The sequence below is a fragment of the Staurois parvus genome, unplaced genomic scaffold, assembly GCF_062004578.1.
Source record: "Staurois parvus isolate SC_StPar_1 unplaced genomic scaffold, SC_StPar_1.0 ptg001083l, whole genome shotgun sequence".
NCBI lineage: Eukaryota > Metazoa > Chordata > Amphibia > Anura > Ranidae > Staurois > Staurois parvus.
This window is the reverse complement of record NW_028318879.1, coordinates 186524-211569: the sequence shown is the minus strand read 5'-3', so window position 1 is coordinate 211569 and position 25046 is coordinate 186524. Positions and strand designations below refer to the sequence as shown.

General features: G+C 41.9%; 1 protein-coding gene across 2 annotated transcripts in view; it reads right to left on the bottom strand.

The window, feature by feature from the left end:
* SH3RF1 (SH3 domain containing ring finger 1) overlaps positions 1-25046 on the bottom strand; it is a 235877-nt gene that overhangs the window by 78159 nt on the left and 132672 nt on the right. For both annotated transcript variants that reach the window (XM_089658593.1, XM_089658594.1), the window contains exon 4: positions 2865-2960. In XM_089658593.1, the coding sequence (XP_089514719.1) occupies positions 2865-2960 (96 nt within the window). The remainder of the gene's footprint in view (positions 1-2864; positions 2961-25046) is intronic.

Below are 25046 nucleotides of genomic sequence, written 5' to 3'. Positions count from 1 at the left end.
TCCTATTTTATATATATATATATATATATATATATATATATCTATATCTCAACTGGGTGTTGATTTCTATCTTCTAAATGCAAATACTCCCAGCCCTCTTCATTACTACTGTATATAAAGAAACCTAGTGGCTACGAAAATGCTCTGCATGGCTTGCCCAGAGCCTTGCATTGCTTACAGGTGAAAGCACAACCTTCTTTTCTAGTACCTACAGTTGTCCTTGCAATACTACATTACTACATGTGCTGTGTCCATAGAAAGCAATGGTCAAACCTAAGCTTAAAGCAGGAGTAGCGGCACCTCTGCATTTTTGTGGACATGAACAGTTATTAGTACAAGCAGAAGCATAGGAACTGGAGAACAAGCCAGAACTAGTTGTATATACACACACAGTATCTCACAGAAGTGAGTACACCCCTCACATTTTTGTAAATATTTTATTATATCTTTTCATGTGACAACACTGAAGAAATGACACTTTGCTACAATGTAAAGCAGTGAATGTACAGCTTGTATAACAGTGTAAAAGTTTCTGACCCCTCAAAATAACTCAACACACAGCCATTAATATCTATACCGCTGGCAACAAATGTGAGTACATCCTTAAGTGAAAATGTCCAAATTGGGCCCAAAGTGTCAATATTTTGTGTGGATACCATTATTTTCTAGCACTGCCTTAACCTTCTTGGGCATAGAGTTCACCAGAGCTTCACAGGTTGCCACTGACTCCTCCATGACGACATCATGAACCTGGTGGATGTTAGAGACCTTGTACTCCTCCACCTTCCGATTAATGTTTAAACTACTGGGAAGAAAAATGAGAACACCCCTAAGTGAAAATGTCCAATTAGCCATTTTCCTCATGTGACTCATCAGTGTTACAAGGTCTCAGGTGTGAATAGGGAGCAGGTGTGTTAAATTTGGTGTTATCACTCTCACGCTCTCATACTGGTCACTGGAAGTTCAACGTGGCACCTCATGGCAAAGAACTCTCTGAAGATCTGATCTGAAAAAAAAGAATTCTTGTTTTACATAAAGGTGGCCTAGGCTATAAGAAGATTGCCAAGACCCTGAAACTGAGCTGCAGCACCGTGGCCAAGACCATACAGCGGTTTAACATGACAGGTTCAATGCAGAACAGGCCTTTCCATGGTCGACCAAAGAAACTCAGCGCACGTGCTCAACGTCATATCCAGAGGTTGTCTTTGGGAAATAGACGTATGAGTGCTGCCAGCATTGCTACAGAGGTGAAAGAGATGGGGGGGGGGGGGGTCAGCCTGTCAGTGCTCGGACCATACGCTGCACACCGCATTAAATTGGTCTGCATGGCTGTCGTCCCAGAAGGAAGCCTCTTCTAAAGATGATGCACAAGAAAGCCTGCAAACAGTTTGCTGAAGACAAGCAGACTATGGACATGGATTACTGGAACCATGTCCTGTGGTCTGATGAGACCAAGATAAACTTATTTGGTTCAGATGGTGTCAAGCGTGTGTGGCGGCAACCAGGTGAAGAGTACAAAGACAAGTGTGTCTTGCCTACAGTCAAGCATGGTGGTGGGTGTCATGGTCTGGGGCTGCATGAGTGCTGCCGGTACTGGGGAGCTACAGTTCATTGAGGGAACCATGAATGCCAACATGTACTGTGACATAATGAAGCAGAGCATGATCCCCTCCCTTCAGAGACTGGGCCGCAGGGCAGTATTCCAAGATGATAATGACCCCATACACCCCTCCAAGATGACCACTGCCTTCCTAAAGAAGCTGAGGGTAAAGGTGATGGACTGGCCAAGCATATCTCCAGACCTAAATCCTATTGAGCATCTGTGGGGAATCCTCAAACGGAAGGTGGAGGAGTGCAAGGTCTCCAACACCCACCAGCTACGTGATGTCGTCATGGAGGAGTGGAAGAGGAATCCAGTGGCAACCTGTGAAGCTCTGGTGAACTACACGCCCAAGAGAGTTAAGGCAGTGCTGTAAAATAATGGTGGCCACACAAAATATTGACACTTTGGGCCCAATTTGGACATTTTCACTTAGGAGTGTACTCACTTTTGTTGCCAGCGGTTTAGACATTAATGGCTGTGTGTTGAGTTATTTTGAGGGGACAGCAAATTTACACCATAATACAAGCTGTATTTACAAAATATGTGAGGGGTGCACTCACTTCTGAGATAGTGTGTGTGTGTGTGTTTATTCATTTATTTTCCCCTAATTAAATGGTTTCAAATAAGTAACCAAATGAGAAAAAAATGTGACAGCAAAACAACAGACAGATCTATACAACACACTCACCATACAGCCAACATACACCAAACTCAACATTCTCTGGTTTAGAATGCTGACATCATTTAGGAATTTTTCGGACTGAGGAATCCAACTCTTCAGAATAAAATATCTTGACCTAAGGGCACCTTAACGAGGGACTAATGACTCCAACAACATTTAAATTGGTCCACTGATTCATCTTGTACAAACTTTGCCAATTAATCATATTCTCATATAATAAAACCTGCCAGCATAGTGACTAACAGAAGAAAATACATCATACGTGGCAGCCAAAATAAAGAGAACACTAAGCAGACCTGTAGGAACAATGAACTTCAGTTCCAAAATGCCTTCTCAATGACAATGTAAGAGAATTCATTTTCTGGTATGTTTGTGGTAACCATTAACTAGTAACTGACAATGACTTCAACATATTCTGTGAATGATGAAGACAAGGCAACACATGTGGCTTATTAACATAGCTAAAGCTAGCGAGCTGGGGAAAAAGTCAGGCTCCAGTTTAGTGCAAGAAAATTTAGTTTCAGGGCTAATTCTAGGAAACCAAGTAAATGTATCCATCATCAGAGGTATATTACTTACCTCCACATAGGAAATGGGGAATATTCCTATTTTGTCACCCAGCATTCCTTCGGCCCAGTTTTCATCCACTCTGCGGATCACCGTGAGAATGTCATCCTATACAGACAAGTAAAAATTATCTCAGCAGGCTGCCATCACTGACTTCATATCATAGTACAATCCATGTCCTTTACAATGATATAAGGTAAAGCACAGTAACTTGAATTTATACCTATAATGGGGTTCACATGTGTTCTACAATGCACCTTTTTTTAGCAGTTGTACCAATCTTTAAGTTTGTACAGGTTGGGAATCCTTGAATAGACCATTATTACAATTTTCTCCCACTGACACTAATGATGGGCACTATTACTCCACTGATGAGAAGCAGTATTGCTGCCACTGACAGCAATGATGGGGCACTGTTCATTCCACTGATACCAGTGAGGCTGCACGATTCCTCCCAGTGACACGAATGATGGGGCGCTAGTCATCAAATGATACCAACGATGGGGTACTATTCCTCCCACTGATACCAACAACAGGGCACTATTCCTCCCACTGATACAAACAATGGGGCGCTATTCCTCCCAATGACTCTAAAAATGTGGCTCTATTCCGCCTCCCACCATGACATCTGGGGAAATGTTTACTTCCACCAATGCCAGAAACATTTTCTACTTCTACTGGCCACAGCCTGACCCCCTTCAATTCTGAAACACAGTAAACTGGCCCTTTCTTTGGAAAGTCCAGAGACCCTTGCTCTAAACACAAAATGTATACTGTATTAAGGCCTTCCTAAGTGAGCCTTCCTTGCAATGGAGCATACAATACTGAACAACAAGTATGCATGGGTCTGTGTGCATAAAATTTGCATTGTGCTTTCATTCCAGATTTGTGCAGTATTCCAGCATAAAACTGTTCCTTTGTGCAGGAGTGTTCTGTAATAAAGACCGACCAATGCTGATCTCTGGCCCTGTGCCGGATGACTAGTCTTGTCTCCACCCCATTCCGTAGTTATCTGCAGGCAGCCAATAGTATGTGTATTATGTCCCTGCCACACCTTTAATAAACCCCAGATGTTGTATCAATAATTATCCACTAATATAGAGTTCAAAATTATTAAAAAATAATAGTGCTAATTAATTATCCATGAGCATTATAATGTGCACTAGCCTTTTAAACTAAAGTGCTATAATAAGAGTGTCTGTGCTCCAGTGTTAATTTCATCCACGAAAATACTGTCGATTAAACGAAAACTATTTTAGTTGACTAATATACAACTAAAACAATTCAGATGACTGAAATACGACTAAAACTAAAATGGCATTTTAGTCAAAAGACAGACTAAAAATAAATTGAACATTGATGTCAAACTTAACACTGCACTACCACATAAGAATAAGTAGAGGGCATCTACTAAGTTGCTGAAAAAAATAAAGTTAAGAAAAAGGATTTTCTTATTTTTTTTTTTAATATTTAATGTCGGTAATATGTTCAGATAATATGTACAATGGCATTACAGCCAATAGAGGTTACAGTTTTTGTTTTTTTATATTTTAAAATTGCACTTCTTGTCAAAAAGCAATGTTTTGTTTATGAAACGTGGCTTTATTTATAAAGACATTATATTTCACAAAATCTGTGTCTGCAGTGCATGTCCAAACCTTAATATCATAAAAAAGACATATTATTAGATTTTTACTCCAGGAGTGTATATTGAGTTTGGCAATTCTAGAGAAATACTTAAATGATGCATTACAATTTAACTAAACCCATTAGATTTTAGTCAACTAAAATGTACTGGAGATTTTAGTTGACTAAAATAGGATTAAAACAATTCAGATGACTAAAATACAACTAAAACTAAAATGGCATGTCAGTCAAAAGGCTAGGACTAAAACTAAATCGAAATTTGATATCAAAATTAACACTGCTATGCTCCTAAAGCTTCTCAAAACATTAAGGCCCCTTTCACGCTGACAATCCGATAGCGTCCGCCTGTCAGTTTTTCAGGCAGACCCGATCAGATTATCCATAGCCCTCTATGGACCGGCGGGTGTCAGCACACATATGTCCGCTGGCACCCACTGGCATCTGATCCTGTATGCTAAAAACAGATGGATGACAGTCGGGTGGAAAAGGACAGTCTGTTTCAACCTGGCCGCCCCATAGAAAACAGCGGGCTGTGTCTGTGTCCGCACTGCAGCGTCAGAGCAGACACAGACCTGTCCTCCACTTGCTTAGCGGGGATCAGCAGAGAGATTCGCTACTGAGCAAGCGGATTGGCTGATGGGTCCTATCACGGATCGCAAGATCGCTGCCTCCAACATGCGACAATCCCACGACCGCTGCCACCAATATGTAACGATCGCGCCGTCAGACCCCAGACCTTCTCACCAAACTCGTGACCGAACGACTGGCCGATCCAAACCGCAATGTTATGTGCGTAACAATACCACGCCCAGCTGCACGCTGCACAAAGATTTTCCAGCTAATGGACTACAATCTATGTACCCTGCAACCTGAGCGATTGTTACTGGGTTGGGTTAATTACGCAACTAACCCTCCACACTGCCACCACCTCCTTTTTGTACAGAGAAAGAGGAAACTCGCGTTATCAGTTATAACACTATAATGATTGAAATAATCGTCTGTATAAAATGGTCCGCAGGCCGGTTATACAGAGGTTTCAACAAACATTAGCGTCTCTTCAAAGGCAGGCATTCGTAAATTGCAATTAAGAACTATAGAAACAGTTCAACACTTTCAAAAAGAGAGATTTATTACTAAAAGGGTCAAATAGGTGCAATAAAATATTTACAGAGAAGATTGTAACTAAGATATAGATATATAAATATACAGAGAACCATAGCACAGTAAAGAGATATCAGAGAGGTGAAAGGGTTAAAGTACTTGCCAAAGTCCTGGGTTTAGCAGATCCAAGTCAGAGCAGGAGGGTGCTTTGAACTCCCTATGTTACGATGGAAAAATGGGAGAATTCTTCAACTCTGTCCTCTTAGGCTTGACAGCCTGCTTTAAAGTTTCCCAGCAGGGGGTGGTTCTGAGTAACTGACCAATACTCTGTTTAGGGAGGGATCGGCAGGCGGAACCCAAAATTGGAACCAACATCTTTCATAATTCATATTCTGGTCTATAACTTCCCAGCTGCACACGCGACAATTTACCCGCAGGTATATTATTATGCAGACAAGTCTGAGGATTATCTAGATATGAATTATGAAATTATATGTTGCATGGTTCACGAGTTCTATGTTTCGGCTCCCCTGATGGTCCGAGATAATTCGAATCACCCATCAAACTGTTCACCTGCTCCTAGCCAATCTGACTGGATGTCTGGTTTTTAGGTAAGTCTCTCATATTCCAAGATATGAGACATAGTGGAAAAATGGAGTTAAACAGAGTTTATCTGATTCTGTCACCTCCACTGGGTTACGAGGTGTGAAACTACACAGGCATGTTGGTCAGTGGGGCTCCAATTCTCTTGGGAAACTGGCCTTATCCTGGCCTAGGTGAGAAAGGCTACACTTTCGCAGAACGCTCGGCACCGAACTAGGGATGCCTTGCCCTGCCACTGACCCATACACAGTACACACACACTGGCCACAGGTCTCCACTCAGTGAGAGGGAGGGGTGGAAAGATGAGGGGAGAAAATGGAGATGCGTAACAAAATGGTTGAATCGCGTCCAGCTCTGATGTGCACGTTTGCAACAGGTCCATCCTGTCTGAAAGGGTCTAACGTCTCACACACACACACACACACACACACACACACACACACACACACACACTAATGTGCAAATACAAACAATGCTGCACAAAATACAAGAAATCTATTTGTGTAACAAAAGTGGAGGTTTTTTTCCCCCAGGATAAAAGCACCCATTCCTCTGGCATTCCTTATACCTTAACTCAATAATCGGTCGAGGGTTGTTCACCAGTTTGGAGTCATTTTCAGAGTACAACGCATGAAAAGTCGGTTTACAAGCTCATCACAATAAAATCATATTTCCCTTATCTTTATTTCTCACGTGAACCAGAAATTTCCAGGCACGAAAAAAGCTGTTTAAAATGAAAAGCAACATTCCTCCTGGCTGCCCAAATAAATGGATCATCTGCCAGATCTCAATGACAGGCACAACAATAGATGTTTTACAACATTCAGCTATGATCAGCATGCTTAGGATAAGCGGCTTATGTAAACACAAACATATGGAAAACAAGCAAACAAACCATAACAATATGGATCTGAGAAAAATCAACAAGTCTGTCTTCTTAAAAGAATGTCCACAAACACAATGTAAGAACACAGTAAATATAAACTGCTAAATACCTTTTCTCACCAGTAGTTAGAGCAGTCTTGTGGCTTCTATCAGTGTCCAACCAAGCACATGTTAAAGCTTGTAGGAGGAGTTTTCATTCTCCCCTGATTATCCTACAAAGCTGGATAACCCACTGACCCTCTGTCTGGACAGTACTGATTGTTGAACACATGCACACTCCCAAGAAAAAAAAAAAAAAAAAACCTCTCTAGTAATACACCCCAAACGGAGCATGTGCAGCTTGCCCCCAAGGCTCTGTTCTATCAGAAGATGGACTGGGGACAGTAGAAGAATGAGAGGATCAGAGAAGCTAGGAACCTCCTTTTTACACAATGCGAAGGATTAACCCCTTAGAATCCACAGTGAGTATATCAAGCTTGCTTTAGGGCATATACAGACTGACTTTACTGTTGTGGGTTTAGTAACACTTTAATATCAAACAGGCTGGGAGAAGACTGCTAGAACTAAAGCTGGCATCCATGTGGACGCGGGGTTCAGTCAGTTTTACTTCGTTCAACCCGCTGTTTAAACAAAAAAAATAAACGTGTACAACCTGCTTAACTGTCAGCCAAAGTAAAATTTAAAGTTAAAATGTTCACCTGACCATGTTGCTTTGCAAGTTGGGCGATCAGGGGTTGGTAAAAACGCAGCTGAAGTGCATATTTTTACCATCTGTGTAAACAAGTCCTAAAGTAGAGGGATGGAGAGACAAATATGGATAAGGTATAAACGAGGGAGATAAACACACACACAGGTATGGAGGAAGGAGAGACAAATAGAAGGAGGGAATAAGGAACACAGGTAAGGTATGGAAATAGGGGAGGCAACAAGTGGGCACAGTCTGGGGATGTCCTAAGGTTAGACCATTTTAGTCATGTAATATTAAATTTATTTCTTAAAAAACTTTGTCATTCCTAATATTTGAAACCCAAAGTGATTCCTCTTTGATCTTTTCAGAGATCTGCATTTAGGCATTGCCAAAGAAATAGGACTGCTACATTTTTTATGCCAGGAAAACTATAGTACCAAATTGGAAGTCCACGGCAGTTTTGGGAGTCAATGCCTGGGATGCTTAGTAAATATGATGCTCCCTCTCTATAGGGGACAAAACAGGAGGGAGAGGGAGACATTCACTGGGGACAAAATAGGAGGGAGCGGTTCACTGGGGACAAAATAGGAGGGAGAGGTTCACTGGGACAAAATAGGAGGGAGAGGTTCACTGGGGACAAAATAGGAGGGAGAGGGAGAGGTTCACTGGGGACAAAATAGGAGGGAGAGGTTCACTGGGGAATAGGAGGGAGAGGTTCACTGGGGAATAGGAGGGAGAGGTTCACTGGGGAATAGGAGGGAGAGGTTCACTGGGGACAAAATAGGAGGGAGAGGTTCACTGGGGACAAAATAGGAGGGAGAGGTTCACTGGGGACAAAATAGAGAGAGGGGGAGAGGTTCACTGGGGACAAAATAGGAGGGAGAGGGAGAGGTTCACTGGGGACAAAATAGGAGGGAGAGGGAGAGGTTCACTGGGGACAAAATAGGAGGGAGCGGTTCACTGGGGAATAGGAGGGAGAGGTTCACTGGGGAATAGGAGGGAGAGGTTCACTGGGGAATAGGAGGGAGAAGTTCACTGGGGAATAGGAGGGAGAAGTTCACTGGGGAATAGGAGGGAGAGGTTCACTGGGGACAAAATAGAGAGAGAGGGAGAGGTTCACTGGGGACAAAATAGAGAGAGAGGGAGAGATTCACTGGGGACAAAATAGAGAGGGAGGGAGAGATTCACTGGGGACAAAATAGAGAGAGAGGGAGAGGTTCACTGGGGACAAAATAGAGAGAGAGGGAGAGGTTCACTGGGGAATAGGAGGGAGAGGTTCACTGGGGACAAAATAGAGAGAGAGGGAGAGGTTCACTGGGGACAAAATAGAGAGAGAGGGAGAGGTTCACTGGGGACAAAATAGAGAGAGAGGGAGAGGTTCACTGGGGACAAAATAGAGAGAGGGGGAGAGGTTCACTGGGGACAAAATAGAGAGAGAGGGAGAGGTTCACTGGAGACAAAATAGAGAGAGGGGGAGAGGTTCACTGGGGACAAAATAGAGAGAGAGGGAGAGGTTCACTGGGGACAAAATAGAGGGAGAAGGAGAGGTGCACAGGGGAGTAAATAGAGGGAGAGGTGCACAGGGGCAAAAATAGAAGGAGAGGAGCACAGGGGAGACAATAGAGGGAGAGCGAGAGGTGCACAGGTAAGAAAACAGAGGGAGAAGTGCACACATATAAAGTGTGACAAAATAGAGAGAGGGAGAGGTTCACTGGGGACAAAATAGAGAGAGAGGGAGAGGTTCACTGGGGACAAAATAGAGAGAGAGGGAGAGGTTCACTGGGGACAAAATAGAGAGAGAGGGAGAGGTTCACTGGGGACAAAATAGGAGGGAGCGGTTCACTGGGGACAAAATAGGAGGGAGAGGTTCACTGGGGAATAGGAGGGAGAGGTTCACTGGGGAATAGGAGGGAGAGGTTCATTGGGGAATAGGAGGGAGAGGTTCACTGGGGAATAGGGGGGAGAGGTTCACTGGGGACAAAATAGAGAGAGAGGGAGAGGTTCACTAGGGACAAAATAGAGAGAGAGGGAGAGGTTCACTGGGGACAAAATAGAGGGAGAAGGAGAGGTGCACAGGGGAGTAAATAGAGGGAGAGGTGCACAGGGGCAAAAATAGAAGGAGAGGAGCACAGGGGAGACAATAGAGGGAGAGCGAGAGGTGCACAGGTAAGAAAACAGAGGGAGAAGTGCACACATATAAAGTGTGGAAAGGGAGGAAAAGTCAGGAAAATTGTATGAAAAGAGAGATGTGTACATGGAAGTATGGAAAGAGAAAGGCACAAATAGAAAGGCAAGCAGGGAAGGGGTGCAGGTAATGGTATAAGACTCATATACTAAAGGTAATTGTTAAGAGGTTATCAGTTAAGTTATCATGTCACCCAATATTTGGTTTCTATTCAGTAGCCAAAAAAGGCATTCAAAAAAGAGGGGTTTGTGAAAAGAGATTCACAGAAAAGCGGCTACATAATGAATAGAACGTGACACACAGAAAATTTCCAAAAATTATGCTTTATTACACATATATAGATATGACATATGGGCATATGCCCTGGTTTACCATCACCTCAGTATGAGACAATAACACACAGACCTAAAACCATATAAAATGACATCAAGACCGGTCTAAATGCATGTGCAACAGAAAAAATGACTTCAAGAGTCTAATACCTCTGCAGCGCAAGCACATAGGTGAACACTTCCATGAGGAGGTGTATCCAAAAATTGTACCATAAGTATACCATAATATTGAATATGTAATAAATGACAATATCATACTGGTGAATCCCAATAAGGGAATCCAAAAATTATACTATGGATATATATATATATCACATGCATGCAGGGCAGCAGCACAAAAAGCGTGAAGAGGAGAGCAATAGGCCTAGGGCCTGTATGGAAAAAGACATAAATGTCCAATATATGATACAATGCATTCCTGTGCCAGCACACGTGGTTGGGGCCCATTCATCTGTAATATGAACAGCTGTATCTCAGAGCTTTTAAATGAAAATAAGCCCCAATTATTCCCAGGATGGGAGAAAAGATGCAAAATAGCAACACTCTGCTTGAAATGGTGTCTTCACCACTGTTTGTGGACTACACACCACCTTTTGTAGAGAAAACACAACAAGACATATCCCAAGGTATCTTCTGCTTGTAGAAATATATATGGTGGTATATCTTGTGTCCTACATAGAGCACCATGATGTCCCCATCCTGTAGTAAAACAAATAATGTGGGAAGTCACTGACAGAGCTTACACTCAGTGAGATATATAGATCATATAGATCACAGAGGACCATATATCTAATGTCCCGCAACAATCCACTCACCACCTGTGCTGTGGAAAGTAAAAATATTTTTACTTTCCACAGCACAGGTGGTGAGTGGATTGTTGCGGGACATTAGATATATGGTCCTCTGTGATCTATATGATCTATATATCTCACTGAGTGTAAGCTCTGTCAGTGACTTCCCACATTATTTGTTTTACTACAGGATGGGGACATCATGGTGCTCTATGTAGGACACAAGATATACCACCATATATATTTCTACAAGCAGAAGATACCTTGGGATATGTCTTGTTGTGTTTTCTCTACAAAAGGTGGTGTGTAGTCCACAAACAGTGGTGAAGACACCATTTCAAGCAGAGTGTTGCTATTTTGCATCTTTTCTCCCATCCTGGGAATAATTGGGGCTTATTTTCATTTAAAAGCTCTGAGATACAGCTGTTCATATTACAGATGAATGGGCCCCAACCACGTGTGCTGGCACAGGAATGCATTGTATCATATATTGGACATTTATGTCTTTTTCCATACAGGCCCTAGGCCTATTGCTCTCCTCTTCACGCTTTTTGTGCTGCTGCCCTGCATGCATGTGATATATATATATATCCATAGTATAATTTTTGGATTCCCTTATTGGGATTCACCAGTATGATATTGTCATTTATTACATATTCAATATTATGGTATACTTATGGTACAATTTTTGGATACACCTCCTCATGGAAGTGTTCACCTATGTGCTTGCGCTGCAGAGGTATTAGACTCTTGAAGTCATTTTTTCTGTTGCACATGCATTTAGACCGGTCTTGATGTCATTTTATATGGTTTTAGGTCTGTGTGTTATTGTCTCATACTGAGGTGATGGTAAACCAGGGCATATGCCCATATGTCATATCTATATATGTGTAATAAAGCATAATTTTTGGAAATTTTCTGTGTGTCACGTTCTATTCATTATGTAGCCGCTTTTCTGTGAATCTCTTTTCACAAACCCCTCTTTTTTGAATGGTATAAGACTGCCTGCCTGCCCATGAGGTGAACATGCAGAATAGACTTGTGAAAGTTCTCATTTGCTCAAGTCAGGGTATGGTTAGTAGTAGTACTCTTTCAATAAGCTTCATTAGTTTTATTGACTATTAGGAACATACCCAGTAGTTATAGTCACATGGGTAACTAACCTTTATCCGATTATCACAGAATATACTGCATGTCAAAGCATATGTAGATTATCCAAGAACATGGCGGAAGCTTTTGTAAAATCTGTCCTAATCACACAATCCAATTGCCACAGTGCCATGAAGAACAGTGGAATGTGACTTACTTATATTAGCTATTTAGAATAAAGGAAGGCAGAAACACAAGTGTGGATGACAGATGTGCATCATTAAATGTAGAGAAGGGCAGCCTAGTGATAAGAGATAATAATGAAGAAAAGATAAGCATGCAAGACTGCACAGAAATTGTATGCATACAAGAATGTTAAATGGGTTGTGTAGTGTTTCATTTATTTACTATATTATTATTATACAGTAGATATATATACACATACGTACATATACACACACAAACACTATATTGCCAAAAGTATTGGGACGCCTGCCTTTACAGGCACTTGAACTTTAATGGCATCCGAAATCTTAGTCCATAGGGATCAATATTGAGTTGGCCCACCCTTTGCAGCTATAACAGCTTAAAACTCTTCTGGGAAGGCTATCCACAAGGTTTAGGAGTGTGTCTATGGGAATGTTTGACCATTCTTCCAGAAGAACTTTTGTGAGGTCAGGCACTGATGTCAGACAAGAAGGCCTGGCTCGCAGTCTCCGCTCTAATTCATCAGTCAAGTTCCTCCACCCCAAACTCGCTCATCCATGTCTTTATGGGCCTTGCTTTGTGCACTGGTGCACAGTCATGTTGGAACAGGAAGGGGCCATCCCCAGACAGAGAACCGTGATTCATCACTCCAAAGAACACATCTCCACTGCCCTTGAGTCCAGTGGCGGTGTGCTTTACACCAATGCATTCAACACTTTGCATTGCATTTGGTCATGTAAGGCTTGGATGCATCTGCTTGGCCATGGAAACCCATTCCATGAAGCTCTTATGCACTGTTGTTGTGCTAATTTGAACACCACACAAAGTTTGAAGGTCTTTAGCTATTGACTGAGCAAACAGTTGGCGACGTCTGTGCACTTCAGCATGTGCTGACCCCACTCTGTCATTTTACGTGGCCTACCACTTCATGGCTGAGTTGCTCTTGTTCCCAGTTGCTTCCACTTTGTTATAATACTAACAGTTGACTGTGGAATATAAAGTAGCAAGAAAATTTCACGGATGGACTTATTGCACAGGTGGCAACCTATCACGGTACCACGCTTCACTGAGCTCCTGAGAGTTATCCATTTTTTCACAAATGTTTGTAGAAGCAGTCTGCATGCCTAGGTGCTTGATTTTATATACCTGTGGCCATGGATGTGATTGGAACACCTGAATCCAATGATTTGGAGGGGTGTCCCAATACTATTGGCAATATAGTATTATATATACAGTTGTGTTCAAAATAATAGCAGTCAGACATCACTAACCTGATCAATCACTGTTTTTGGTAGAAATTATATTTCTACATGGCAAATAATTTACTAGCAGGTGTAGTAGACTAATAGAAATCCAATAGACCCAACAGTCATGACATGCATGCTGCTGATTCTGTGTAATTGAATCACTAATTGAAAGGGGCATGTTCAAAATAATAGCAGTGTGGAGTTCTATTAGTGAGGTCATTCATTCTTTGAAAAACAGGTAGCAATTATTGCCCTTATTTAAGGAAGGAAGGCAGCAAATGTTGTACATGCTGGTTACAGTGCATTTCTCTCTGAAATTCTGAGGAAAATGGGTATTTTCAGACATTGTTCAGAACAGCGTACCTTGATTAAAAAGTTGATTGGAGAGGGGAAAACATATGAAGAAGTTCAGAAAATGATAGGCTGCTCAGCTAAAATGATTGCAAATGCTTTAAAATGGGAACCAAAACCTGAAAGACGTGGAAGAAAGCGAAAAACTACCATTCGAATGGATAGAAGAATAGCCAAAATGGCAAGGACTCAGCCAACAATCAGCTCCAGGAAGATAAAAGAAGGTCTAAAGTTACCTGTGAGTACTGTTACAATTAGAAGACACCTATGTGAAGCCAAGCTATCTGCAAGAAGCCCCCGCAAAGTCCCACTGTTGAAAAAAAGACATGCGCTGAAGAGGTTACAATTTGCCAAAGAGCACATTGACTGGCCTAAAGAGAAATGGCGCAACATTTTGTGGACTGATGAAAGTAAGATTGTTCTTTTTGGGTCTAGTGGCCGGAGACAGTTTGTCAGACGACCCCCAAACACTGAATGCAAGCCACAGTACACTGTGAAGACAGTGAAGCATGGTTGCACAAGCATCATGATTATTATTATTATACAGTATTTATAAAGCGCCAATAGTTTGCTCAGCGCTGTACATTACAAAGGGGGAAGAACATGTGACAGTACAATAATAATACAATGCAAAACAAGAGGGGATTGAGGGCCCTGCTCTTTCGAGCTTACAATCTATTCACTTTTCTTCAATTTTTTTTTTAGAGGAACAACACAAATTTGATATATTTTTCCTCATGTTTTGATTTGGAATAGAATGTGTAGTGTTCCCAATGCATTTTTGTGTGTGGAAATAAAAGCTATTAGGTGTGTAGGTGTGTGTGTGTGTGTCGAAAGTTTGGGCACCCCAGCTAAAAATTTGTATTAATGCGCATAAAGAAGCCAAGGAAAGATGGAAAAATCTCCAAAAGACATCAAATTACAGATTAGACATTCTTATAATATGTCAACAAAAGTTAGATTTTATTTCCATCATTTACACTTTCAAAATAACAGAAAACAAAAAAATGGCGTCTGCAAAAGTTTGGGCACCCTGCAGAATTTATAGCATGCACTGCCCCCTTTGCAAAGCTGAGACCTGCCAGTGTCATGGATTGTTCTCAATCATCGTCTGGGAAGACCAGGTGATGTCAATCTCAAAGGTTTTAAATGCCCAGACTCGTCTGACCTTGCCCCAACAATAAGCACCATGGGTTCTTCTAAGCAGTTGTCTAGAAAACTGAAACTGAAAATAGTTGACGCTCACAAAGCTGGAGAAGGCTATAAGAAGATAGCAAAGCGTTTTCAGATGTCAATATCCTCTGTTCGGAATGTAATTAAGAAATGGCAGTCATCAGGAACAGTGGAAGTTAAAAGCAAGATCTGGAAGACCAAGAAAAATATCAGACAGAACAGCTCGCAGGATTATGAGAAAAACAATTCAAAACCCACGTTTGACTGCACGATCCCTCCAGAAAGATCTGGCAGACACTGGAGTTGTGGTACACTATTCCACTATAAAGAGATACTTGTGCAAATATGGTCTTCATGGAAGAGTCATCAGAAGAAAACCTCTTCTACGTCCTCACCACAAAAATCATCGTTTGAACTTTGTAAATGAACATATAGACAAGCCTGATGCATTTTGGAAACAAGTTCTGTGGACCGATGAGGTTAAAATTGAACTTTTTGGCCGGAATGAGCAAAGGTACGTTTGGAGAAGAAGGGGCACAGAATTTAATGAAAAGAACCTCTGTCCAACTGTTAAGCATGGGGTTGGATCAATCATGCTTTGGGGTTGTGTTGCAGCCAGTGGCACAGGGAACATCTCACCAGTAGAAGGAAAAATGGATTCAATAAAATTTCAGCAAATTTTGGATGGTAACTTGATGCCATCTGTGAAAAAGCTGAAGTTAAAGAGAGGATGGCTTCTACAAATGGATAATGATCCTAAACACACCTCGAAATCCACAGGGGATTACATCAAGAGGCATAAACTGAAGGTTTTGCCATGGCCTTCACAATCTCCTGACCTCAACATAATTGAAAATCTATGGATAGACCTTAAAAGAGCAGTGCGTGACAGACAGCCCAGAAATCTCAAAGAACTGGAAGACTTTTGTAAGGAAGAATGGGCAAAGATACCTCAAACAAGAATTGAAAGACTCTTGGCTGGCTACAAAAAGCGTTTACAAGCTGTGATACTTGCCAAAGGGGGCAGTACAAGATATTAACTCTGCAGGGTGCCCAAACTTTTGCAGACGCCATTTTTTTGTTTTCTGTTATTTTGAAAGTGTAAATGATGGAAATAAAATCTAACTTTTGTTGACATATTATAAGAATGTCTAATCTGTAATTTGATGCCTTTTGGGGATTTTTCCATCTTTCCTTGGCTTCTTTATGCACATTAATACAAATTTGTAGCTGGGGTGCCCAAACTTTCGATCCCCACTGTATAAATATATATTTTACTACATTTAGCTTACAAAAAAAAAAGATTTAAAGCATCACAAGATCTAAAAAAGATTAGTAGGAAAACAATGTATGTGGTAGTGAAGCTGGGTGCTACCAGTAGCATTGCACAGAGCAGCCCCGAACCACCTCTTCTGGGGTCCCCCACCGCTGCTCTAGGCTCCTCCGCTTCTTTGTGCGCCACCATTGGAAGCTGCTTGCTATGGGGACACACATGCGGCCCTGCTCCAGAGCTGGGAGGTGCTTTCATAGACACAGTGCAACCCAGCCCCACCCCTCGCTTCCTTCTTACATGGTCTATATGCCTCTGTGCTGGTGATGAGAGACTAGCGCTCGCTGCAGACGGACAAAGTGCTGGATTGATATAATAAGTATATAGGGAGGTAGGCGATACACTTAAGGAGACATTTTTTTCTTACCTTAAAGCAGTAGTAAACCTGATAACAAAAAAAAAAAAATTCTCAGAAAGGCAATATCATAATGTGCCAATAGCCAAAATGCATCGCATATCAGCACATTATGTGAAATTTACCTTAAAACGAAGTCCTCCAATGTATCTAAGCTTCGTGCATTCGTGTTATACCTAGCAAAGCACTAGGGAGACGAGACCAGTTTTTACAGGCTAAAAACCACTTGAAATCCAACTGAAATAACACTTGAAAACGTGTGGTTCAAACATTTTCAGGCTTTCCCAGTAAAATCTTGTGAGGCAAGAAATGCTCAGATCTGCCTTGTAAGTAATGCCTGGAACACACTACTGAGTTGTTTTTTTTTCCATTCAGCCCAGCTGGAGCTGGTGAGGAGGTCTCTGTACCAACTATGCAGAATTAGTACAGTGATCTCCTCGCCGACACCAGAACATGCCGGCCAGCTGTCCCAGCCATTGGCTGCAAGCGCTGAGTAGATGCAGATCGGCAGATATTTTTCTAGCATGCCCATTCTACAGAAGCAGGAAGTTTGGCCGTCTTCTGTTGGACAGGCTGCTGTACACATGGGCCGAATATTGGCTGGTTACTGTTGACCCATGTGTACTCATGCAGCTTTTGTACCATCAGCCATTGAACTAGAGGTTCATGAATGCTCATATGTAAACGTCCACCGTCTAATTACATGGAATTTTGTTTCTTGAAAGTTTTTGAGCTTTAAGCTCCAAACTAAAAATGGCTTAGGTGTGAATGGGGGACTAAAAAAAAAAAAAAAAAAAGCCTGTAATATGATCAATACAGTTAATCTTAAAGGCAATAATTCTTCCAACGGTCCAATGCACAAGAGGTCCCTTGCTCGCATCTTCTCCCTGGCTTCTTCTGGGTGCCAGCCTTCGGTTGTCTTGATTGGGTGGCACAGGATGACATCACTCCATGCGCAGGAGTACAGTCATCACAGTACACAGGCACTGCGCTGGAAGGTAAACATATAAATTCTACAGGATATTGCCAAGGTACAGCCAAATTTTATTAGTATTTTATTGCAGAAGAGACACTGCATTTCTTTTCTGCAATAAACAGCCTGCCTGTTTGCAATTATTATTTTTTTCATCTTGGCTTCTTTCACAGGGGGCAGATTCTGTTCCAGCCCCCTGCTGATCGGAGCAGTGTTGGCAGATGGCACGTTTGTGTCTGCTCAGGGCAAGGACAGCTTTTTAGGTGGCCAGCATTAAATGGACTCTGCTGACCCTTTACACCTACTACCCTCCAATCCAATCAATGTAAACAGAAGAAGAAAACAGATACCCTTGTTTTTTTTTTTCTAACAGAGCAGATTGGACCCCGAGGTAGTCGGGTATAAACTGACACAAGTCCATTTACACCCACCTGTCCATAGGGATGAATAGACCTTCCGATCAGATCAGCCTGAAAGACTGATCAGGTGGACTTGATCAGATGACCCGTGTGAAAGGGGCCCAAGTGTGAATGAGCTTAACTCCCAGTTCAAATCGATGCAACTTATCATGCAATTTGACAGTTCCAAATCGCATGACAAGCTGCACCCTATTGGCGGCAATGGAACCGATGAAGTCAGAATCACATTGATTTTGAAAATAGTTTCTGCACTATTTTTGACGATTTCAGATGTGACTTCCATTGACATCTGTTCATGAAGTCGCACAGATGTCAGGCAAGCCACATATGAAATTGCATTGGGTCTGTCGCATTGAAACTGTGCTACTTCAAGAGAAGTAGCACGTTTTCAAATGTCACATCTTGTGTGAACCGGGGATAAAAATGAATTCCTTCTACTTCATCTGTAAACACTAACCCCCCATACACATTCAGAGCCTACTCCTCTTCTCTAAAGATGTAACATCTAGATGACACCGAGTCTTGTATTGGAGAACAGACAAGTGCTCCAGCCATGTGAGCCCTGACAGAGGAAAAAGAAGGCTACAGCAGCTTTTGTGCTTTATATTCACAGTTGAGACAAAGTTGTATTAGCCAGAGGCAAAGAAAATCCTGAACAGTTCAGCATGTTTGTTCTTGCAGCAGTCTGTGCAGTCAGGCACCATGATCACATTATCCTCCCTGAGACTACTACAAAGATCATGGCTCTTGAGTGCCAACTAAATATAGCTTTGTGGAAAGGCCGCTCCATTCCATTTCTCTGCCACAGAGTGCTATATACTACTTAATACAGAGCGCCTTTTATTATCTCACTTATCCAGATGGACCACAATGTTGTCATCGTGATAATTCTCAAGTCAACGATTACTCCCAGCTAGATAGATGGGGCTCTGAATGACTCCGGGATATACCAGCTCCACTGATGCAGCTGTTTCAAAATCCATGAATTGTTACAGTGTGGTTTTATTTAGACACGAATGTGCTGGTTTATGTCTACTGTACTATGACACAGCATTACAACTGTACATTATCTAGCCTTTTGTATAGTGTTTTTAAATATATTCTCTATATTATATAAAAATGTGTTCATATTAAACAGTATTTTTCAGTACATATGGCATCATGTCTCAGTATATACAGTTAGGTCTAGGGTACCCGAAAAAGCATACTTAAAGCTCTTTCACTGTGCCGCGGTGCGGTTTTACGAAAGTGCAGCTTACCCATGTATTTGGAGCAGGTTAGCTGCGCTTTCCCATAGAGGTATATTGTGTCCCGCGTGTTTGGGGCACTTACTGAATTCACACCAAAAACGCAACATACAGGAGTTTTGCTGTGCTTTCAGAAAGTGCACCAAACATACAGGACACAATATAACTCTATGGGAAAGTGCAGCCAACTTGCCCTAAACACGTGGGTAAGCCAAGGTGCAGGAAAAATAAACCACAGTGGGGTGATAGGGATCTTAGCACCCTCCACTACAGCTAGACAGACACCCCGCAGCCCCACCACCTCTTCTTCTCTATGCTATAATGGTTGCAGGTTTCTGACCTCATCAAGTACAATGCAGGGCCCCAGAGCCTGGCATCGGACATGAGGATGTTGAGGGACAGTCCCACAAGCTGGAGCATCCAGTACCCTAGACTTAAATGAGCTTTTAAAGTAGAAGGGAAAGGCTTCTTTTTTTCTTTTGGATAGTGTAAGTGTAAGGGAGGATTAAAACCCCTGTTAGGTTTTGCCATATGTGTACCATTGGGGAGATTCCTGTCCGATAGCCAAAACAGGGAGAGAGAGGAAATCCCTTCTGGGTATCACCAGAACTAGCATCCCCATTGGGAGATTTCCGCTCTATTCCTGTTCCAGGGACAACCTAAAATTTAGGATTTTTTTTCCTTTCGGTGATAACAGTAAACACAATATATAGAAAGGGTGAATCTTCCTAACTGGGCACAGTGATAAAATTCGGTGACGGGTTCTATTCTATCCAAAACAAAAAATAGTTTTACCTTTAGTGATGCTTTAACCCTTTCAGTGCAGAGGCAGTGAATCTATTGTAAATATTCTTACCTGGAGATCCTGCCAGTAACAGCAATCCGACCACACTAAGCCACTGCCTTACAATGAGCGTTGTTAGCCTACCAGGTACACTCATTCAGCTGGCGACTGGACTGTCTATCAGGTCTATAAGATATGCAGCTAACGACCAACTGAAGAAGTGCACAAGACAGGCGGACCACACTGCTAATTGTTAAGGCAGAAGCTTAGTGTGGTCAGCTAGCAACAGGAAGTACTATTACCAGCAAAATCTCCAAGTAAAAAAAAATATTACCACCAATTCAGAAAAACAATTTGCAATTTGCTTAGTAAAACTGCATACAAGGAAAGGGGAGTGTGATGCCAAACATACTAAAAAGCAGATTTAGTTTTACATTCACTTTAAGGGTCCATACACACTGGCTTAAAAATCGCTGCTTTTGTTTTTGCCTGTAGAAGCAGCTCAGTGTTCTCCTATGTGTTCATGCACGTTAGGACGATTAGAGGCAATTATTTTTACATAGGCTCCCTTCATTTCATAAATGCTGCTGCCAGGCTCATCCACCTTACTAACCGTTCAGTGTCTGCTACTCCTCTCTGTCAATCCCTCTACTGGCTTCCGCTCACCCAACAAATTAAATTCAAAATAATAATTTACAAAGCCATCCCAGGGGTGTGGAAATTTTTTAAAAAACGACTTGTCCAGGGACTAAATTGGTGCCCCAATCTACTTGTCCCTCACGACAATCTCCTTGTCCTGATAAAAAGTTTTTTTTTTAACCAAAACCATATTTAAATCTGCATTAAGTAATGTCTGGGGCTTTTAAAAACAAAAGGGGCTTTATGGTGACTTAAACCTTTATTATTTTTAATATTGCACTGTTTATCTCCTCCTCCCCTCCTTGCCTGTCTCCAGCACCGCAACTGGGGGGCTAGCAGGGAGGTGAGAGATTCTGCAGTGTAATGGGCACTGATTGGGTGCTCCTCAGGAAAGGGGAGTGCTTATCCTTTATCTCTTTCTCCTGCTAGAGCTGTTTTTGCGTTTTTTTGCACACATTTAAAAAATAATTTAAGGCCTGGAGAAGATTACACAAAACTCCAAAACATTATATATTTTCTGAAATCAGAGACCCTACGGAATAATATAGTGGTAGTTCCAATTTTTTATGTCGCACAAGTTAATTTTAGCAATAGATTATTCAATTTCCAATTTTTTTGTAAATTATAAAAGACGAGATTGCATCGAGTAAATAGATATCCAACATGTCAAACCTTAAATTTGCATGAGCTCGTGAAATGGCAACAAACTTTAGTACCCTATATTTTCTATAAGTGATGCTTTTAAAGCCTCTTTTAGGTCATCAGTTTAGCTTTACAGAGGAGGTCTGGTGCTAGAATTATTGCTCTCATTCTGGCATGCGTGGTGATATGTAACATGTGTATGGCAATTGTTTTCATGCGTAGGTGCCCCAGTGTGTGCTTTTATGTTTTGTACGTGCGTACATACGTGGGGGTAGGGGGCCTTGAAAAATTTTTTTTTTTTGGGGGGGGGGGGGGGGGGGATTATATGCTTGAGTATAAAACTTACATTTTTTAAAAATAAAAAAAATTTTTTTTCTACTTAACTTTTTTTTTTCATCACACGGGACAAAAAGTCCCCTATATGATGATTTTTATGGTGATTTTTATGGTTTAAGGTTTTCTTTTTTGAGACATCCAGGGTCTAAAAGACCCTGCATGTCTGCCCGATACTACACTGGACGTAATGCAGTGTACATCACACTGCATTACATTCTTTTCCAGCCTCGATTGCCGGAAAATCTGTCAACGGGGACCCGGCAGTGACATGACATCACTTCCGGGTCAGGACAAAAAGGGGAGGGAAGCAGATGTGTCCGCTCTCCTCCCTGCTCCAATTCCACTGACACTCTCTGAACTGGTCCCGGGCCCGTAGATGGGCAAGCGGAGCTCAGGAGACATAGTAGAAAGGGCGGCGGAGGCTGGCAACATAGTGGGCTGTGTGGAATCAGGTGGCAGCGCAGCCGCCCGAATGCTTCCACCTAACAAATGAGCCCTGCTGCTTGCTGCAGGGCTAAAGGTAAAAAAAAAAAACTACCTGCTTGGCGCCCGGAACTATATGTCCCGGGTGTCAGGTGATATGAATTGAACATCCCTGCATCCACAACTCAGACTTCAGCTACATCACAAACCTAGTCTCTAAATACCAACCTAATTGTTCTCTTCATTCCACCCAAGACCTCCTGCTTTCTAGCTCCCACGTCACCTCCTGCCATGCTCACCCCTAGGACTTTCCCTAGCCACCCCTATGGAACTCCCTACACTAAGCTGCCCAACTATCTCCTACTGTTTTTAGACGATGTCTGAAAACCCTCTCTTCAGAGAAGCCTATCCTGCCCCCCACCTAACTGGAGTTTTATTTTCTCCATCAGCTCATCCTCCACAGCTATTACCTTTTGTATCACTTGACCCTCCCTCCTAGATTGTAAGCTCTAACCAGCCGGGCCCTCTGATTCCCCTTGTATGGAATTGTATTGTACCTGTACTGTCTGCCCTCATGTTGTAAAGTGCTGTGCAAACTGTTGGCGCTACATAAATCTTGTATAATAATAATAATAATTTTGAGCTCAATGTTTAGAGGCGGGTAAAAAAAACTCTATGGCTTGTATTTTTGATTGGAGCTTTCTGGCAGAAAAAACGCTATACACTCCAAAACATGTATACAAAAAAAAAATGCAACTGATACAACAAAAATGTTTTTCCTGCCAAGAGAACTGGTGCTTTTTTTAAGCCCATAGTGTATGGAGCCTATACATAGAAAATAAGATATGTACTATGTGAGTGCATCAGTGACAATTTCACATATGGCAGCAGAAAAGTAATTGCACAGCACGTCTTTTAAAACGAATTTACGAAGTACAACATATACACTTAGTCAGCTCTAATTCCTTCCCTCTGCATATTTTCCTTGGAAACTATTTATCAAGGAATTTTTCCACCACATTGGAAACCTTTATTTTTTTACGGCACTGATTCCAATTTGTGGAAAAAGTAAAACACGTTTCATGAATTAAAAGGTGTGTATGTGGTAATCCATGAGTCAGTGAAGCGTAAGAAAGTTAAACACATAACTTAAAGTGTGGCTGTCACAAAACTACAAATCCCCCTCCTTGTAGAACTCCGATGGCCCCCATCCACCCTCTTTAGTACTCAAGTTGTCACATAATTAGCATCCCCCCCAGAGGAGACCAAGCAGGCCAAGTAAGAACACTCCAATCCAAGACTCATGAAGTATGCCTAATGTCTTTACAGAGTCACCACTGATTTTTTTTTTCCAAAAATCTATTCTGTTCTTCTGCCACAAGCCAACAAAAGCCTGTTTGCCTTGGCTTTCCTAATTGGAAGTACATGAAGAAAAAAACCCCGTATCTTAAGTAACTGTATGCCTAAACTTACAAATTAACTCCTAAACCTGAAAGTGGCTCCAAGCACAATAAAAGTTAACTTAATAACTCAGGAACTGTGTGTCTAACATAAGTCATTATTGCCCTGAAATAGTACTCTCATTTCTCTTTGCTCTAGCCTTGAAGCATAACATCAGCCAAAAATAACTAGATAAAAATGATTAGCCATTTAAAAAAAATTAAAACAAACCAGCTTTTTCAAATCTGGAGATTTCCCCCACAGTACAGTTATCCTGCCACTAAATATCCTCAGTTTGACGAACAGCATTATTCACCCACTTCTTCTGAGCCCAGGTCATCCTAGATCCAACCCAGCCTGTTACTGGGCAGTGAAAGGAGAAGCAGCACTGTGTACTGTGATGAGCTCATCTCTCTGTCACTCTGTTTTCTCCACCTATCAGCATGCTTCTTGTCAGCACATGAACGAATAGTACTGTTTCTGCCTCTCACACTACAGCTCTGCTGTACAAGGTCTGCAGAAGGTTGAAACCAGGTAAAATGTTTATACTACTTGTATAATACTTACAATACTTGTATTAAAATAACATTTAATGATGTATTAAAATGGTTGTAACGCTTTGTCTTTAATTTTCTTAAAATAACAAACATGTCATACTTACCTGCACTGTGCAATGGTTTTTCACAGAGCAGCCCTGTTCCTCCTCTTCTGGAGTCCCCTTCCGACACGGTATGCTCCACCCCCCCCCCCCCCGCTCAGTACCCCCACTAAGCTATGGGGGCAATCTAGCATGCTTGCCAGAGAACGTGGCTTGGTCACGCCCCCTCCTCACTGGCTGTGTCTGACAGCGACAGGAGCCAATGACAGAGAATGCATTAAAGTGATAAAACCTTGACAGCCGGTTCACACCATGCTGGCGCAGGAATTGTATAGGAGCCGGCTATGCACTGCATTCAAGTCTATTTGCAATCTGCAGCAGGTGTCAAGTTAATGACACCCCAAATGAGGGTGGCAAACAGTGCGTTTGCCTGCACTGGATCGAATGATACAAAAGTAACATACGATCCAGTTGCATGCACTACTTTTGGTGCTGTGAAATTTTATCCTATTCATAATGAATGTTCTGAAATTACAACGCACAGAACTACATGTGAATTGCACAGGAACGCACAGCTTGTGCCAGCATGTGTGAACCAGCCCTCAGGCTTTATAGCCACTTTATTGGATTGCAGAGCTGCATTCATTTGTGTCTTTTATATCTGCCTAGAGTTCAGCTTTAATACAACAGGAAGGTTTCACTTGACTTT